We start from the raw sequence: 19,394 nt of genomic DNA on the forward strand, positions 1-19,394 counted from the left end.
TTTCTGATGGTCGCTGCTACGTTCGCTTCGTAAAGTTCCTCTCTCCGACGACGATCGACGATGAAAAATATGGCGGCGCTCATCAGGCATGCCTCTTACGGGATTCCATTCAAAAGTACATCCGCTTTATTTGCGCTCCCTACGGTTAGTAAGAAAAACTCCTAATATGGTCTTTAGTTTTATTTTTCAACACTTCACCAACGACATTTTCACTTTATATCGACCAGATACTTTAAACCGACCGTTCTCAACACTATGCACAAATACCAACGATGTGTCACTATCATTTCTACTCTATCTCTACCTCTCTCTCTCTTTCTCACTCACTCATTCATTCTATCTCTCTCTCTCTCTCACACACACACACACACACTCTCTACTCACTCACTCTCACTCACACACACTCACTCACACACACACACACACTCTCTCTCTTTCTTTCTCTCTCTTCTCTCTCCCCCTCTCTCTCTTATTTATACTGTTTATTCTTTATATTGTTAATTCTTCCTCGTTCACTTTCTTTTTTTTGATCGCAGACAAGGAATGCGCGTCGCGACAGTACGCGTTTCGCGAGTAAGCTAAGTAGTCCTGCCAAGAGTGCCCTCAAGCAGAATCCGAAGTTGGAAGCTACTAGGAAGTCTCTTTCCGCGAAAGGGTAAGCGGTCAATCGCTTTTGAAGGAAACGTAATTTCGTCACGTTACGTCGCGCAGCTGGTCAACCGCCTGAGAACGGGCTGCGGCCATACTGGTCTTCTCTCCCACCTCCTTCGCTCCTCTCCCACTTCTCGCGCAGCGGCCGAGCCTATCCGAGCGCGCAAATCGTGTTCCGATCGTCTACGACTTCGCAGGGCTGTCTCGAGCGATTTTCGGTGCCCCGTTCATCGATTATTCCAGATATTTTGTCATTATTTCGATTATTCATATTCTCATTTCATTTTTCCTAATGATCATTTCAAAGTTGCTTCTATTTGTTATATTTGTATCGATTTTACCTTAACAATGAATAAGCAAAGGAAATTGATCTCTAGGAAATTCCGAAAAAATGCTTAGGGGCACTGACCCTTTTTTTCTCACGGAATACGCGAGACATCGAGAAACGTAGCAATCGTCTCGCGTCTACCTGTCAACGCGGTATGTGGAAGACGTCCGTTCTCCTTTCTCTTTCTCTCTCTTTCTCTCTCCCTCCCTCCCTCTCTGCTTCTTTCTTTTATTTTCTTTCCTGCTTTCTTTCTTTCTCATTGCTTTGTTATATTCTGCTCGCAACAACTATGCGAGTCTTGACTAATCGAACGAAAGGCTTGCTAGGGCGAAGGAATATTTCGCGTCTATATTTGATGATACGTAAAGGGAATAAATAGATCGGTCGATCATTTCTTATCAAACGATTAGAAATCACTGCTCGATATATTTGGATTGGGCTTGAATTTGATTTCCATTTTAGCTAAAATGTAAAATGAAAAAAATGTAGTCTCGCTCGTGAAGGTACGTAGACGCGTTTTTCTCATGTTACAGCACTGGTATCATTCAGTAACGTACTTCAGAAGGGTGCACTTGAGGGCACTAGCGTCCTATCGGTGGACATCGATCTCCTATTCCCTCTCCCTTCGCTCCGTACCGATCCTCCCTTGGTCGAGTGTGCGACACCATCGTTACCACCTTCTACCCTCGCCCACGGGACATCGCATCGTCGACCGTTTTAGCATGCTGCGCTTAGAACTCTTTTATCAAGTACTCACATATTATAGAAAATATACGCAGTTTAAAGGCGGTATTATAAGACGATAATCTCGAATTTAGGATATCGATTGGTCCCATGGAAAATCAATCCTGTCGTCAAGGAAAACGGTCCACTCTCAAAATAGGATGAACGCCTAAGGGTTTGATCGAGTATATAGAAAGTAGGGTGAATTGATTTCTCAATGCCTTGTACAAGCTGTAAAAGTTCTTGCAATGTTACAAAAGAAACCAAGATCTAGAGAACCGTTAGAATAGAAGAACGTTTTTACGAAGGGTAAAGGGACCTTCCTCTACTTCGAAGGCGTACAACATAGTATAACGAGACTTTACAACCGAGAAATGATCGACCGATCTGCATACTATTTGAAGCTTCGCAGAACTTTGCAATATAATGAAATTCTCGATACTATTATATTCTTCCCTAAAAATATATATTTACTTTGACATTTTTGACTACATCTATATATGTATCTCTTTGCGCCCAACAGAAACGAATTGTTGCTTTACTGTAAAAAGAAAAAGAAAATATAATTGTTGTATGCATAGTATATATATATATATATAATATGTCTGTTGAAATTATTCCTTGATTCTAATTATGGACACGAACGTAATGTTGGATTGCAGATATGATTGCAAAAAGATGAAAAGAGCTGTTAATCAAATGACACGAATTCATTACTAATTCATCTATATTTTAGTTGGAATTAGCATCGGTCGTCGATTCCATTTGACCAATCTTTTCAAAAGGAGTTAATCTAAACACGCCGCTTATCCGCTGCTGCTTTTCTGCTTCAGATTTCTTCGATCAATAAAGCCATACGATCCACCTACCGACGTAAACGAACGAATTGACAAAATCTGTACGAGCCAAGAAATTTCTACGGATGACACGGCGAAGCTCGAGGGTGGTCTTTTGCGCTTTCAAATTTTCGCAGCCTGTGCGGAAGAGTTCAGGCATTCCGTGCCAAATTCATTGCTTTGCATCATCGAAACGGTCGGTGAGTACATATGCTCGTACCTTTTGTTTTCATATGCCACTGAATTTTGCAATGCTCGATTACGAGTGCAAAAGAAGACGCAGAAGTTGACGGAGATTTTCCACGCGGCACGATTATCTTTTTCTTTTTTTACTCTTTCATTTTCGTCTTCCTTTTCCTCGATTGGTATATATATGTCGAGGGAAAGTTCATTCCCAAATATTTCTAAAATGAGTTTCCACCACCATTTTAATTATTTTCAGTCAATGTTCTAAAGTTAACGATTATTATTGTATATCAGGAGATCTAAAAGAATTTTATCGTAATGCGGTGGACGTTGCCACGCCGCTAGATACATTGCGAAGAATGCAGCTTCCAAAGAATTTACACGTACAATACGAATATCATCGTTTCCATCCTGGTAAGATGAACATTTAATCGATAAAATGATACAGTATTTATTATACTACTAGTAGTATAATTAGTAGTATATTTATATCATCTATTTAACATTTGAACAAATTTCTTTCGAATATACGTAGTAACGATTAGGATGTTTTCTATAACTATATATATATATACATATATAGCTATGAACCATGCGCCGTTTAAACAGCTACTCAATCGATAATATTCTCTCAGATACAGACACGATGTTTGGTGGCAAGACGGCTTTTCCGCTCAGCTCGACTCTCGTCACTGGTTTGAAATATAAGAAGAAATACAAAGGTTTCAAGCTGGAGGATCCGTTTTATGAAGAATATAGGCGCCTATAAAATCCTACATTTAATTTTTAAACAGCATTCGCATTATTTCTTTGCTATTACGTTCTTATTCAATTAGTATTGGATTACTTGTAATATCAACTAATACAAAATATAAAACTTTCTGACATTATAATTAAACTCGAACATAAGAATATTCTCAAGAGAAGAATTAAGTAATTCTTCGTCTCATTACTGTATTATTATGAGATTGAATAAAACGTTATGTAAAATGATCAGAAGCGTGCCTACTATTGATAGAAAGTATTATACTTATCCTATACTTAAATGCTATTTCAATGTAAATATGTACTTGACATTTCGAGGTTCATTAAGCTTCGATCGTATAACACGTAAGTACACACAAAGTATACCTATTCCTGCATGGACTCGATCGACCCATCAAATTCACATAGCAACGTTGGTACTAAGCAACGAATGATCTTTTCAAAGGTGGGGTGTTATTTGTACAACAACAATGAAGTGCAAAGTACTCCTATGTCAGTGTACATACGAGCACGCAGTTATTCGTTTTAAATTATTTCATTGGATAGGGTGATCGGTTAAAGAAAATGCCTGGAATCGCGAGTGCCACTGGCCTTATCTCTGCACGTGTTCGACCTATTTATAGAAATAAACCACAGGTATACTTCATTGAGGACAAATTTTGTTGAAATATTTTCTTAAATATTAAATGGATAAATTAATTTCTCTCTACATCTAATTGTTATCATATAACGGACCTCATTGGTTAATATAAACAAATTCTGATTTCGATATATTTATTTTTTTAACGCCTTAAAGACCGCAAAATAGTATTCAGGACGTATGAGTGGTAGATCGTCAAGGAGAGAAAATCTTGAAGGGATGACCGATCCATCGTTCTTTTTTAACGTCATACTATCCTGCTACTATATTCTCCAACGAAATGAATTCCTTCCAAAACGATTCACTCCAGCTTACCCGAATTGAACGACTAATCGGAAAGATTAATATTTTTATCGATTATTTCAAAATAATGCCACCTAATTTCATTTGTTTGTAGTACTTATATAGATATACTACTTATAGATGAAAGGATCGATATAATCATGAGAATAATCTTCGCACGCAGCATGTGGAACTTTCAGCATTTACAAAGCCGGCACCCTTCGCCCTTCGACCTTACGCTGGCCTTTTTAATCCCTATTCTTATGGTTGCTCCGTCTTGTGTAATCATCCTGTAGACAATGAAGCCAAAGAGGTGGTGCGTCGTGCGAAGGATACATGGGTAAATGAAATGAATTTTACGATATTCTTATAATCGCTAGTGGTGACGTAGTTATCGTATAATTATTATTTTCTATTTACAACAAATTACAATGGTCATACAACCAGTGACCATGTTCTTTTCTTATTTCATTCTGTCGTAGGCGAGCGAAGGTAAAGCCTTATTATTACCAGAAGAAATGGAAATGATTCGCGCTAGATTATTAGCTGCCGGGAGAGGAGGTATTGTCATGAATTCTGCAAATCTAGATACCAAAGAAATTAACATCGATACTTTAACTGTTCCGGAAGAGCTATTCCGGAAATATACTGAAACCGATTCTCGACCTCCCACACCGGCACCTACTCTCGTTAGCGTTCAAGCAGCGGCAGTGTCGTGTCGTCCTCTTCAAAACGCTCCTCCACCAATTATATACAATCCACGAGAACGCACTACCTTGGTTTTAGATCTAAGAACCAACTCGCAGCCCCACCTGGTTCGTCAAACTATCTTCTTCTTGCTCTTATCGGGTTCATGTTGAACTACTAATTGCACGATAACCAATCGCACAGGAAATTCATTATTTACTTTATTGAATCTTGTCAAACTTAATGATCCACAAAAGATTAACGATGGTTAGTAAAGTTGCTGCATTTTATTGTTTTCTTTTAGAGCAACGATACTCTCACTTGGCATGCACTGACTCTAGAAGTTTTACCAATTTCTAGAAGAAATCAGATCGTTAGCAATAAACCATTATCTTCTCGACGTCGATTTACAGCTTCGACAACGCGTCTGCTGCAGCCACCATATGCTCTTTCATCTTCCTTAAATGCTAAAACTTGTGAAACCGTAAAGCAATATATACAATTATTTATCATTTGTTTTTGATTTAATAAACCATATTTCGTTTTCATTCAACATTTGTCTTTTCAAGATTGTAGATAACAATGTTAACGACAACAGCGATGAACCAACGGTCGTACGAAGGCGAGGAAAAAAATTACGTAAAAGGAAGTGCAGAAGAGATTCGATTTATGGACAACAAACGGAAGTTCGTGATCCATTCGAACCACTTGAGACGCAAATCTCGCAAACTAATGACGAGTCCAGACGAGCTTCGTTAGTTTGCATAGAAATCCTTTTAAATATGTTATATACTTATGTTAAGAATTAAATGAAACTATCCTCCACAGAATTCATCCGCTTACTGGTGGTTCTTGTACTGTGATATCTTCGGAAAAAGTATTGGTATCCTTGACAGAACAGACGATGCATTTCAGTTTTATACCGGCAGAAATTCTGAAACATTTATGTAGAGAATTAAATCGCGACAAAATCGAAGCGGAATTTTCAATGAAGGTAAATTATTATTTAAAAAATACAAGAAAGAAAGAGAGAGAGAGAGAGAAATGATTAGAAAGAAAACTTGGAAATCAAAATATGACCGAATAATATTTACGAAAAAACATATCAGAGAAAAATTGCGTTCGAAGAAGCTCTGAGAGTGAAAGGTGAGACTCACTTTGCCTTGTCTGGAACGCGCCAAACTTCTGTACCACCGATGCAAAACGTTCCACGTGTATTTTCACGACAAACTGCTCGTTTTGAGATATTGGACAGCCAAAGTTTGTACGGTATGTTTGCGCATAACTATTTCTTTCTCTGTTTTATTAAAATATGAAGCACGATATTAATAAAATAATAGATAATTATTTTTTACATACGATATAAGAGATAAACTTTTTGTAGGAATCACCGCACTGGATTATTTGAGTAGGCACGTCTTTGTGAGTTCTGGAAGAAAATTAATATACAGTCGAGCTTTCGTCAAATTCCACGAAGAAAACTTACAAGGCAATCGGTATATTTCTTCAAACGATATTCAAGAAGCTCTTGAAGATGCAATTGGGATGGTACTGAGCAATGAACAAAAAGCACGCTTTAACAGCTTCTTAGGAAATATTTTGGAACCGTTAAACTTTCGAACCTGGTGTGGTGTGTGCGCGGCAACAGAGAGATTGTTGTGTCCTCTTCCATCCAAACAAATCGATCCTCCTATGTGGTTAGAAAGGCTGGACTTTGAAATGCTCGAAAGACGAATAGATTCGATCAAGGTAGACTCTCAGTTGGCTCTTCTATTGAGAGAAATTCGCAAGCGATAATACTAGTCGATATTGGAAAAAAGAAAATCAACAAAATAAAATAAAGATAAAAATAAAGCTCATTGTTACGTTCGTCGGCATCTTTTATTGCTAGGATAGATGCACGTATTTACATCCACCCAAGCGTACACAGTTACAACAATATACGATTTCTCTTTTACTCATTTTCTTTCTTTCTTTTGTTCATCCTGGCATACAATCGCACATCACACATACATACCACACATACACCTACATACATACATACTCGTTCTGCTTTTCTTTTTCTTTCTTAGTACAATAACATAATAAATAATAAATCGTTTTTCTTGTGTTTCTTTTTTTGTTATCCTTAGAGATAATACAAAACCGTCCTGCATTGTGTAAATAAATTAAGTAAATGAACAATTAAAACGCGGAGGAGTAATTAGAATACGATTTTCGTGGTGTAATAATGATATAACATATTATCAAGTTCATTTAATGATTGTTTTCCTTTTCGCGTGAACTTTTTTCTATATGTCTCTCCTCCTTTCATCATCCCACAATCTTCGTATGCTATTGCGTGTGTCGATGATTTCGGTCGCTAGTTTGCTACGTCACGTTGCACATAGAGCTAACGTACAAATATAATGACGTGCACTATGCATCCGAACAAATAAACTAGAACGCCCAAGTCTAGGTATGGACTCACTCTCGGCCCTTGTATGTTATTAAACGACACTACTTTCTAGAGTCTCTATACAGTGCGATACTAACCGCCATACAAGGGAACTTCTTCTTTTGGGACGAACGATTTATATCGTCCGTATATGGTATATCGGGATTGAGATGAGGGCATAAGTTGGGGTCTAAGGAGGGGCTCAGGAGGGATTGGAAAGTGAGATGGGAAAGATGTCTCAGTTTTAAATTTCAGAAAATCCAACAACGAGCTCTTCTAACGTAACGTGCCCGTTCTTCTAATTCTCCTTATTTTTGTTTTCTTTTTCTTATCTTATTCTTCTTTGCCATTATCTCTTAGTATAAAAAAAGTCGCTGCTGCTGTCGCTGCGGGGCAGTGGGACTGGAGTATGTCGATGCACACATAGTAATAATGGGCTAGTTGCCGTTCGTTGATCGCTGCATTGCCGGGATCACGGCGTCACGTTCAGTCCCATAAATCTTGCCGGCTTTTCTTGCCATGTTACCGAGCATCTCCATCGAACATTTGTGTGCCGATCTTAACGACAGTGCCCACTCTTTTAAACTTATCTCGTCCTAAAACAAAAATATTGATTAATCCGTTTAAGGACTAAACTATGTCATATATTTCATATTCTTTCATTTATATATTGTAACTTTCTTAAATTATGTAGATGTATACAGATAAACTTGAACATTTGATAGAATAAGTTAATTGACTTACAGGATTCGTAAGTACAATTTTGGCATCCTTCGTACGAACAACGATACATTGTTCTCCTTTGACATGCTGTAGGTCAGCTCCCACTTCTTCTATCTGAAAGTCCATACATTTGTTTAATTCGATATATTTACACGATATAAATAGACAAGTACAAAGATAAAAAAGTATACATATTTTACGAAACATAAATAAATACAATTTGTAATAAAATATCAACCTGATCTAAGAATACGAGTTCAGGTTTCGTAGCAGATTCTGGATGCAGCTCTAATCGATTCGGATATAATTTGGCATAGCGCGTTTGCCAAGCACTAGCAAAAGGACCTCCCAACTTTTTTATGTATCCATGTAAAATACAATCAGAGCCTGAAATAATAATTATAACGTCATTTTAATTACATATTTAAATAGAAAAAAAGTAACTGACAATGCAATGACATCAAAAAGTATTCACCTTTTTCATCGTCAATATCAAATCGTAGCTTTTGTTTCGCTTTCTTCTTGTTTTCCACCTGCAAGAAATTTAATGAAATCATATATATATGTGGAAAAAAAGGAAAAAAAAAAAGTTCTATTATAATGACATACCTTATCTGCTTCATTATTAATCGTCTCGAAAACTGTTTCGGCTACTTCAGCTTGCCATCTTTCAGAAATAACAAGAGGAAAATTTTTATATAGATCTTGATCTGCATCGGTTAATTTAATGCCTTTTGTGTCTTCCTCGTCGAAAGAACCAATGTCGAAAGCATCCGCAGCATTCACTTCCCCGCGGGGTGGTATTAAAGGTGGTGTATATTTTTGCAAGTAGACCTGCTGCCAATCTATCCCATTGAAAAATGGATGCGCCTTTAATTCATCTGCTCCTCCTCCACGACACCCAAGCCTGTTGTTGATGTCCCTTTGTAATAAACCTTCTAAAAGCGATCGCAGTTCTCTCGAGAATGTTTCGGGTAATTCAACATTCTGAAATAACGATAAATATACATTATTTAAATTGAATAATTTAAAGTCAGAACGAAAGTGTAGATCTCACCATAGTGAGAGTCATTCGATCGATCTCATGTTTGTCTTTAGTTTTATGTTGTCTGAAAGGACTGTGTCCTTTCAAAAGTTTATAGAGCATACATCCAAAAGAAAACCAGTCCGCACTGGAATCATAGGGTGTTCCTTTTGAAAGAACTTCCGGTGCCATGTATCCATGTGTACCTCTGAAAGATAATTGCTATTAATTATGTTTAAAAATGCTCGAATAAATAAAATATCCTTGCATACTTACACGCTTGCGTGTGGTTTCTTTTTTGAAAAGTCACATGCTAATCCTAAATCTGATATTCTTACGTGTCCGTGTTCGTCTAAGAGAATATTTGCTGGTTTTAAATCGCGATATACTATATATCTGCGGTGCATGTGCTCCAAACCGAGAATTACTTCGGCAGCATAGAATTTCATTTCCGGCTCGTTAAAGACACCATGTTGACTTAAATGATAATGTAAATCACCGCCATTCATTAAATCCAATATAAAACACAATTTATCTGGTGTGTGAAATGCGTATGTCATACATACTATAAATGGGCAATCCACCTAAAAGATATCAAAATTAAATCTAAAGGAAATAACACAATAATCAATGTTTTCAATTAGATCACAGTCGTCTTTCATTACATTGTTGCTTGTGGCAATTCTTACCCCAGTACTGACTAGAGAGAGCATTATCCTTTCGTTAAGTGCCAATGTTTCACCCTGTTTCATTTTAATACGCTTTTTATCGAGGCACTTCATAGCATACATTTTCCCAGTATCTGCTTTTCGACAACCATAAACTTCACCAAATCCGCCTCTTCCTATAATCCGATGTACGCTAAAATCGTTCATTGTCAGCTGCAAAAATAGAAATTTGTTTGATCAAATTTATCGATATTTATTTACAAATAAACGCATACAGAAACGCAACTATACCTGAATGTTTAATTCCAAATTTTTCCACTGACAAAAACGAGTGTATTTATCACTAAAAATGCACATCAATTAGATCAATTAAAATATCTTGTAAATCTATAGACACTTACCTTTCCAAGAACTTCTTAAATGGTTCGCCACGTAAATGATTAAAAATTTCTTCTATATAGGGCTAGAACACAATGATCGTTTTAATTGTTATTAAATATAATTAATTTCGTGAACATTTAATGTAAGATATTTTCTTTTGAAGCAATATATACCTCAAACAGATTAATAGGAACCTCATTTTTCATAAGATACTTGTGTACGTGAGCAACAGCATCCGTTGAGTATTCCTGCAAAAGAAACGTAACGAGCAAGTATGTACAATTAATATGCAATTAATATACAATTAATATTTTTCAAATGAATATTTAGTATTTATTGGAAATATACTTACGTGCGCGTGCGCAAGCAATTCTTTCATGATAAAATTATCATAGATTTCTCTAGCAGTTTTTCTCCTTTCTTCCGGGCATTCGAGCTTTTCATAACCTTTAATCTAAAATGTATAAATACCAAAATTCATCTAAAGTTGAATAAAAAGATAGGATAAAACGCAATCAAATTTAATTAATGTCTGTAGAGTAATCCAAACCTCTTCATAAAACCTGAGTTGTGGAATTGGTTCCTCCGCCACAGTCTCGCAGAAGTCTTTGAATAAAAGATAACCTGAGAGAAGAATATTTCATATATAAATATATATCTTTTTATATACCCAAAAAGGTAGAAAATGGAATAATAATTATATGCACCTAACATTTGATTGAATATTTTGTCGAAATTCACTTCATTCTTCTTCTCGAGATATTTATGCATTACACTTCTCACGCTGAAACAAACAATACAGGTGTTTTAAAATTATTATTATTATATTATTTTCATTATATTTTTAATATATACTTAAGAACATGAGTTTTAAATAATAATATAATATATTAAGCTTGCTAATCCTTATATTTTATTTCATACTTTGTTATACTTGAATTGACATGGGCAAAAATGAAATAATAAAACGAAAAAATAATGCTTTTACACGGACAAATAAAAATCATGAGATCAAGCACATATTTTCTGAATAAACATTTCAAATAGGCGAGGAATAAAGTAGAAAATTAAAGATATATGCAAATGGTAAAAACAGGATGCAAGAAATTGTATTCCTGAAGTCTTAACTATTGACGTATGTACGTATATTGAACAACGTAAATGGAAAAATCTTTTTTTAATGTATTCCTCTCATCACGATGTATCCATGGGTATATACCTTAGCCATGTATTGTTGGTTCCTACATTCGTCTATTTAACCTGAATCAGTGAGTCTGCGAGCAAGAGGGTGGTGAGTGGGTGGAAGAGTGAGTGAGTGAGCGAGCGAGTAAGCAAGCATGGAGAAAGAAAGAAATAGATGAGGAACGAGAGAGAGAGAGAGAGAAATTGGTATACATATATATGTAATATATGAAGAGAGAGAGAGAGAGAGAGGAAGAGAGAGATAACAAGAGTAGGTGAATGAGCGACCGAGTAAGAAGAGAGGGAATAGAGGAAGAAGGGGCGAAGGGGTAAAGGAAGATGGTTAGAGCTACAAGGAAGAGATAAGAGAGAGAAAGAGAGAGAGAGAGAAAGAGAAAGAGATAATCGTGCGAAGGAAGAAAAAACGAAATTAGGTCGAAGGGAATACCTAGGATCGGGCAGAACGATCTTCTTGCTAGCGCGGGCAGCCGGCGTACACTTGCTCTTTTCCATAGCCATCAGATAGCTGACGTCTGCCAGCACCGCCTCTAGATCCGCCATTTTTCCCCGATGATAGTTTCTAGTCGCAAAGAGGAAACAGTTAGTACTCCGACGGTTACCCGCTCGGAGCGAGCACGCACGAGGTGTCCTCCAGCGCCGTCTCCTCCTCTTTTTCCTCCACCACAACGACGACCACGACCACGATCACGACCACGACCACGACGACAACGACGACCACCACCACCACCACCCACCACCACCACTACACCAACACCACCTCCACCACCACCGCCGCCTGCCTTTTCTCCTTTCGCACGCAGCTCGTGCTACGTCGATTCGCACTTTCAGGATGTGGGGTAAACGTGTGTGGTTCGTCTCTTCCCTTAAAGTTGCATATTTTTAGCACCACGCCAAAGATGACATTGACGATAACGTATAGAAGAGTGTGAGTATGAACATGGACCAGGATAAAAACGATCCTGATATCGACGACATTACGATGGACAGATGCTCGATCTTCGCTTTTTTCCTTTCTACTGGAGACAAAACCCGATGGACGACGTAGAAGTGGGACGAACGGTAAACGCAGAGGTTACGTCCGACTGTTGGTAAGCAGCAGGGATCGGCGGGCGGGCGAGGGGTATATAAAGAAAGAGAAGAGCGGAGAGGGAAAGCGAAGACGAATTTCCTGAGAGAAAGAGAAGGAGTCTACAGATCTTTTTCCCTCTTTTTTCTTTTTTCTCTCTTTCTCTCTCCCTCTTTCCCTTTCCTTCTCTAATTCTCGCCTAATATATTTAGCAGATAATGCTAACAATCGCTCCTTCCCTCACTGTTTTCTGGGTGGTAAGAAGGAGGATGAGATTTATTATAGGACACGATACTATATTCTTCTTGTAGCGATATATGCGGTCGTATTACGCGGGTTTTCTAACGTCAAAACTCGCTTTCGATCATATTTATCGCGTGTGACAAATCTTTCCCAAGAAATGAAGATTTGAAATTACGCACTTGTGTGTCTATTCGCTATATATGTTCGCTCGCGAAAAATCCCGCGACGCTCGTAAGTATTTTGACAGAGCATTCGTTTCTCATTACTGACTGACAGTCGGCGAGATCGCGGTTCTCTTTGCCTTTGCGCATTAATACGCTGCTCGTTGATTGGCTGCTTCGAGATTAGTTTTTCCAAGCGACAGTAACGCCTTTTTCTGACGTAACATCTCTCATTAATCCCGCCAAATTTTGAATCGCCTTTCGCGCGAAACGAAGCTGACCATTGTTTTTTCAATTACTTGACTAAATTAGAACATAAATGAATAAATAATTATAAATGTCTGGTTATCCATGATATAATGCAGATTATTTTGGCAAGCAGGATTATATTTCATTTTATAAAAAGTCATTCAAAGGACTAGACTATGCGACGGTTAAAATTACAAAAAGCATGTTTTAAGTACTATCGGTAAATGATCACAACTTAATTCAGAATATCTACAATTGAGTTTTTTCAAGTACGATACAATTACTTTCTTATCATCAAAATCTACGACTAATTAAGATTTGTTAGTGTAATTATCGGTGCTACGTACAATGTATCTCTAATAAAAGAGCAAACTTTCTTATACATTCATGTTTATACATATATAATAGACATTAATTGGAATAAAAGAACTAAACATATGTTTAAATAACATAAGTACATTGTTATACTAGATTTTTTGTATGTTATTATCGTTATTCTAATCTATTAGATAAATTATAAAAAATATGTTACATGAATCAACCATCAGGTTCAACTTAACAATGTAAATAATAAAATAATATATTTCTATGTTCTAAAATAACATAACGATCCAACGATGAGAATATTACTGTAAAGTAATATGCTGAGAAGTAATAGCACGCAAGAATAAGTCATGATATCATTCTTATTATATGTTCCTATATTAACCTTCATTTAATATCTTGAATTCTTGAATATTCTGTATACATCAGTTTTAAAATCTACATATATTGCAGTTATGAGTACAAATGAATGATATTATATGTAATTCTGGAGTGATATTATTTGACTACTTAAAGAATAAATATCTTCTACGATTGTTTGTAACGTATACATATGGAATGTACGCATACATACTGAAATAACTTGTAACTTGAAATAACTTGTAAAAGTGAATTAAACTCATTGTCAGTTTTCAAAATGGTATTACAAGTTCTATTAACATATATTAGTTATCGTTGTTTATGTAAGCATTACTTATTTCAGTTTGACAGATAAAAGCTTAAGAAAGTAGCTGATAGACTTATAAATGATGTTTTTTGTAGAAACTGAGATATAAGGACACTTTTATGTTTACTTCTCTTTTTCGTTACATTTTCGACAAACTCTCTTTCACAGTTATATTACTGAATGTGTTAACAATTATGGGTATAAATCACATTATTTATATGTATCAAAATATAGTATCTGTTATGCTTGAGAAAATAATGTTTCGTAGCAGTTGAATTATCAAATACTGCTGGTGAATGATATCAAACTTTTATCTCAGTAAGAAAATGACATTATCCAAACAGTATCAAATTGCGAGAACAAATATTATGCTTAAGGATAATGTTAAATAGTTAAAGTTCATTTTACTTAAAAAAAAAAAATAAAATAAAAAAAATTACCTATATATACAAATAAGATTAAGATACCATAGTCATAAAAATAAAAATCGTATGTTAAATGGTCAAAATTAAAGCTTAAAGAATACTTTGAATTATAAAAATTCGATTTAAAAAATATCTACTTAAAGTTTATGTATGTCCGAAAATATTTTTCATTATTTTTATCAATTAAATATTTAAGTACTTTTTCTAAGCAAGATATATTACTGTTAATTGGTTATTCGGTTTTTTTTTTCTTTCATTTTCTTTTTCCCCACAAAATATTATATCATGGCCTGTACATAGTTATGAATATGCAACGATAATATTATTATAGATCAGATCACTCGTTAGATTTCCATATGAATAAGCTAGGTTTCGGATATGTTAATAACTCGACAGATGAATTTACTCATAATGTCTAATAAAATCAATTTAGAGAGTTCTATTTAATGTCAATAAATAGAGAATTATTAATTTACTAAAAAAACGAAAATTTAAAGTAATACGATTCCATGGTCTCTTTCAAGTCTACGTTTGGCTTTCAAAGATATAGTTCCCATTAGATCTGCTGGCGTTGGAAGGCCCCCTGATATATTTGGAGCTACCGCTTGTTGATAAAACACCTCTATCTGTCCACATTGATTGCCATAAACGACGGCATCTTCGGTCCTATGTAATGCGTAGTAAAACATTTACTCAATATATCACAATGCTGTTTCTGTCTTCTTTCTGTTTTATTACATACTTTTTTTAGCAATAAAAAGAATCGATAGAAAAATGATTTAAACTCACCGAACGATAACATCGGTAAGGTTACTGGCTTGTCTGAATCTATCGTGAAGACACGATACCATGTCCAATTCTGTGACACCCCAAAGTCCGGAACGATTAATTGTATCCCATTCTGCATCGACGCTTAAAATACTATATAATTCTTTATTTTCGTTTGACGGAAGTGGATCTAAACATTGTTGTAATTGAAATTCGAGTCCGCCAAGCGTTTTTATACAAGTCTGCCACTATAATGAAAATAATGAAATATGAAAAAACATCAAATAAGAAGATTAAAATGATTAATAAATAAACGGAGATGAAAAAAATTGAGGAATATAGAAGTCACTCACAAGAGAATGTATCAAGTCTGGATTGTTAGCAGTCCCATTTTCCATTAATAAAACCAATACCATATTTTGATGTCCACAAAGGAACAATTCTATTTGTACTATATTACTTTCATCTTTAATAGCACCGACGCATTCACTTTCATCAGATTTACTTTCATTCTCTTTATCCGTTTCCTTACTTACCGCTTCTAATTTTTGTTTCACTAACTGATTTGTTGTAGAAGAAAATCCAAATATATCACGAAATTCGCTAGGTGTTGTTTCTTTGCTGCAAAAACCACTGGTACGCTCGTCGGCAAGTAAGGTCAATTTAGACATAAGAGGTGTTAATTGTAATCCTTCTAATTTTCTTTTTTGCAAAAAATTGCATTCATTATTACATTCGGATTCTGATTTATATTTATCATCATTATCCAAAATATTTAGTGGTTTCAAAGGTAAACTCATACCTTTTCTATTAGATTCTTGTTTACTCTTGTTATCAACTTTTGCATCGCAAGATGCAGCAATTTCATCTTTCTTTAGATCTCTGCTAGCATTTTCATTGTATGCCTTAGATGCTTTACTCGATGATTCTAATGAATCGGGTAAACGAAGAAAACGATTGTCTATGTAGTCATTTATTGTGGCGCTATCATCTTGAAGTTCCTCATAATGTGAAGCTATGTATTGTTCGTATAATGCTTGCGAAACAGGTAATCCATCGGAACGAAATACTGGATAACACGGATCAGTTATTGTATGGAAAGTGTTTTTCTCTGGCAATAATTTACTAGTCAACATATCCATGTCGCAATTAACATGCAAATTTTTATTTAAATTTGGTAATCCTAATGTATATGTTCTAAGTGGAATGTCAGATGAAATCTTATCCAAAGAAATTTCTAGATCGGATGTGCTTAAACTTTTTTTTATCGGATCTTTGCTTCTCCATGATTTTCTTCTGGCAGAAGGATTTTTTAATTTGTTTAAATGTTTACAACGAAGCGCTTCTTTGACCACATCTGGAATATCATCTATATTTTCTTTTATTTCTTTTGATTCTTTTTCTTGTTTTTCTTTTGAAATATCAGCACTATCGTTCATATTGCATATTAGAACAGCTGATCCGTGTAGCACTCTATTTACATCTTTCAGAGGCGTAGAACATACGCTTGGTGTTTGTGGATTCGTATATTCATTAAATTCTATTTTATACTCTTGCTTACACTTCACTGGTGAACTATATACAGTGATAGGAAGAGAAGAAATACTGGTTGTACCATTATTGCAATGCATTGGTTCTAACTCTCCTTCTTCAGGTACCGTAAAAATTCGTGACATGTCGCGTTTTGTTCCAGACATATGTGGTTCTTTCATACTGTTTTTACGCATGCTCTACAAATATATGCGCATATAAAAATATATTAATAGAATATAGATATTTAAACCTAATCATACCTTTTTCTGAGAAGACAATTTCTGTGCCATAGAATCCAAATACGAATTTAAGTAACGTTCGTTATTTGCTTCCTGCATTAATTCAGTATATTGCTTTTCTTTTATATATACTCGTATCAACTGAACTCCTACAGGCAAATGAAATTCTGTATCTACTCTCTCTGCAGGCGCCTGATGAAAAAATATTCAAGTTAGAAGGATTCTAAGGTAAATGTTCAAATGCATATACGTGTATAAGCGGCCAAAATGATGATACTATACCTTTATTCTGTATGGGTCCATTATAACTATTTGCTTAGTTAAATCTGCATTTAATTGTGTAGCAACTACCCTGGAATAAGAATATTAAGACTATTATTATTTCTATCATTTCTATTAGAAGATAATATTTTATTCTTTTCTTTACTTGTTATTGTAAAATAGAGCACCACCCATTATTCCATTAGTCTCTTGGCAATACTGTAAAATTTGCATTGCTTCCAAAAATATATTACTGGCACTCTGTAAATTGAAAATATATATTTACATGAAATTTTTTAGACCATTATGAAAAACATTATTTATCATTTGAATTCGTATAAACCTTTGGAAGTTTAATAACAGGGATATTAGAAAATAAATTGGCACTGTATTGAAGAATTGGTAAATACGTTTCAAACATTTGATATAGCTTCTCAGTAAATTTGTTTCTATCATTGTTGAAAGATTCGGATATTTTTACGAGATCACAGTGAAAAAACGTCAATATTGATTCCAAGGTATTTGCTCTTCTTTCTAAAACCCAATCATGTATATTCCTGTCCGTTCCTACTGCCTGGAATCATAATTATAATATTTGAATCTAATGTTACAAATGTTGATGAAGTCAAGTTAAGATTAATTGATCGTTACTTACCAATATATATTGGCCAAACTTTTTAAAGACAAATTTTCCACCTTGTAGGCAAACTGAATGTGGTGGAGAAAATGATGTTGCTAAGAATTGATTAATACCCATTAATTGGCCAGCCAAAGCGAGTCTTTGGGTAGGTGATACCCATGCCGGATGAAAGTACATAACTGCTTCTCCGGGATCATCTTCTTCTTTGCAACATCTTGATGTGTCAAAAACGAATACTATCATCATTTCCCTGCGAGTAAAGAATTATACGATATAACACAGAATAGTATAATTAAAATCATTAGAATGTATTTTACATGAAATATTTAGAAAGATTAACAAGTTTTTGTATCTGTTCATTTTTATATAGCATTACACTACATGTAAGAAATATTTATATTTTAATCGCGTAATACATACAAACTAGAATCTAAATACATAAATACAAATAATAATTTGATTACACAAATATTACATGTATGCTATTTATTAGTAAAGCCATGACCAAGTTTCAGCTATCGCTACATCACTGTATCACACAGAACCACTCACACGAGTTTAAAGTCCCCATTTTCTTTAACAAATATTAAAGATTTAAAGAGAGACATAATCAGAGATAAATAATAATACACACACGCACATGGAGCAAATAAGGGAGAGAAGAGAGAGGAGAGAGAGAGAGAGAGAGAGAAAGAGAATCATTCACAACTACGACATGTCAAAAGCGAGCAAGACATTATCGTTGAATTAAAATTATCCGTGCACTCTGCTATAATTAGATAATACTACGATTACGTAATTCCGTCGTACTTTGCCATGGTGATTGTTTACGTTTCGTTCGGCCGGTTTGATCGTAGCTGCCAAACTAATATCCTACACTCCTTTTCACGTTTCTATTCGACTTTGACGTTAATTTTTATTCGAATATTGAACCAAATTCGCCACGACTCAAGTTGACGTGATTCATAGAAAATATTCACTTTGATAGGAATAAGTTACGTAAGTGAAAAAACCAGTCATGGTAATCACTGCTTATTCTAACAATAAGTTGAAGTGAACTAAACAGAACAGGTTCTTTGCCGCCATGCCAAACGATTCTCTGGTTGGATCGTGGCAAATGATGGCAATTCCTCACTAAACTAATCGCGTAGTTCACGTAAGTGTGAACAGGTGGAAGATAAGAATTTATTCTCGAATGAGAAAGAAGACATTGACGCAATTGATATCGAAGAATATCGAACAATGCATTCATTTCCATACTCTCGTATTAGTAATTAATAATTC

At 35.2% G+C, this 19,394-nt stretch overlaps 4 protein-coding genes across 6 annotated transcripts; 2 read left to right on the plus strand and 2 right to left on the minus strand.

Moving 5' to 3' along the window:
- Window positions 1-58: 58 nt before the first annotated feature.
- Window positions 59-3,717, plus strand: LOC122525968. The gene is made up of 5 exons (XM_043649013.1): window positions 59-144; window positions 537-655; window positions 2,536-2,738; window positions 3,019-3,138; window positions 3,360-3,717. The coding sequence occupies exons 1-5, from the start codon at window positions 61-63 to the stop codon at window positions 3,491-3,493; spliced, it is 660 nt and encodes a 219-aa protein (XP_043504948.1). The 5' UTR covers window positions 59-60; the 3' UTR covers window positions 3,494-3,717.
- A 29-nt stretch (window positions 3,718-3,746) lies between these two features.
- LOC122525966 lies at window positions 3,747-6,957 on the plus strand. 2 transcript variants are annotated; one of them, XM_043649009.1, is made up of 9 exons: window positions 3,747-3,834; window positions 3,935-4,125; window positions 4,596-4,751; window positions 4,894-5,226; window positions 5,403-5,582; window positions 5,668-5,852; window positions 5,927-6,092; window positions 6,208-6,367; window positions 6,483-6,957. In XM_043649009.1, exons 2-9 carry the CDS (start codon window positions 4,054-4,056, stop codon window positions 6,893-6,895), a joined length of 1,665 nt encoding a protein of 554 aa, XP_043504944.1. In that variant the 5' UTR covers window positions 3,747-3,834; window positions 3,935-4,053; the 3' UTR covers window positions 6,896-6,957. The 2 variants fall into 2 exon arrangements, with proteins under 2 accessions (XP_043504944.1, XP_043504945.1); XM_043649010.1 differs by lacking the exons at window positions 3,747-3,834; window positions 3,935-4,125 and adding an exon at window positions 3,841-3,934.
- Window positions 6,958-6,960: 3 nt separating this feature from the next.
- On the minus strand, window positions 6,961-13,278 carry LOC122525965 (G protein-coupled receptor kinase 1). Its single transcript, XM_043649008.1, has 15 exons — window positions 11,962-13,278; window positions 11,039-11,115; window positions 10,882-10,955; window positions 10,684-10,785; window positions 10,505-10,579; window positions 10,352-10,413; window positions 10,242-10,293; window positions 9,972-10,163; window positions 9,559-9,866; window positions 9,316-9,490; window positions 8,868-9,245; window positions 8,734-8,791; window positions 8,497-8,645; window positions 8,280-8,372; window positions 6,961-8,131 (listed from the first exon to the last, which is right to left on the minus strand). The coding sequence occupies exons 1-15, from the start codon at window positions 12,072-12,074 to the stop codon at window positions 7,973-7,975; spliced, it is 2,067 nt and encodes a 688-aa protein (XP_043504943.1). The 5' UTR covers window positions 12,075-13,278; the 3' UTR covers window positions 6,961-7,972.
- A 95-nt stretch (window positions 13,279-13,373) lies between these two features.
- LOC122525964 lies at window positions 13,374-19,270 on the minus strand. 2 transcript variants are annotated; one of them, XM_043649005.1, is made up of 9 exons: window positions 18,921-19,270; window positions 18,126-18,360; window positions 17,814-18,044; window positions 17,637-17,731; window positions 17,492-17,561; window positions 17,231-17,401; window positions 15,791-17,167; window positions 15,459-15,685; window positions 13,374-15,335 (listed from the first exon to the last, which is right to left on the minus strand). In XM_043649005.1, the coding sequence occupies exons 1-9, from the start codon at window positions 18,926-18,928 to the stop codon at window positions 15,161-15,163; spliced, it is 2,589 nt and encodes an 862-aa protein (XP_043504940.1). In that variant the 5' UTR covers window positions 18,929-19,270; the 3' UTR covers window positions 13,374-15,160. The 2 variants fall into 2 exon arrangements, with proteins under 2 accessions (XP_043504940.1, XP_043504941.1); XM_043649006.1 differs by lacking the exon at window positions 18,921-19,270 and adding an exon at window positions 18,586-18,884.
- Between the last annotated feature and the right edge of the window lie 124 nt (window positions 19,271-19,394).

This window comes from Polistes fuscatus, unplaced genomic scaffold (assembly GCF_010416935.1).
Source record: "Polistes fuscatus isolate 324 unplaced genomic scaffold, CU_Pfus_HIC Scaffold10, whole genome shotgun sequence".
Lineage (NCBI taxonomy): Eukaryota > Metazoa > Arthropoda > Insecta > Hymenoptera > Vespidae > Polistes > Polistes fuscatus.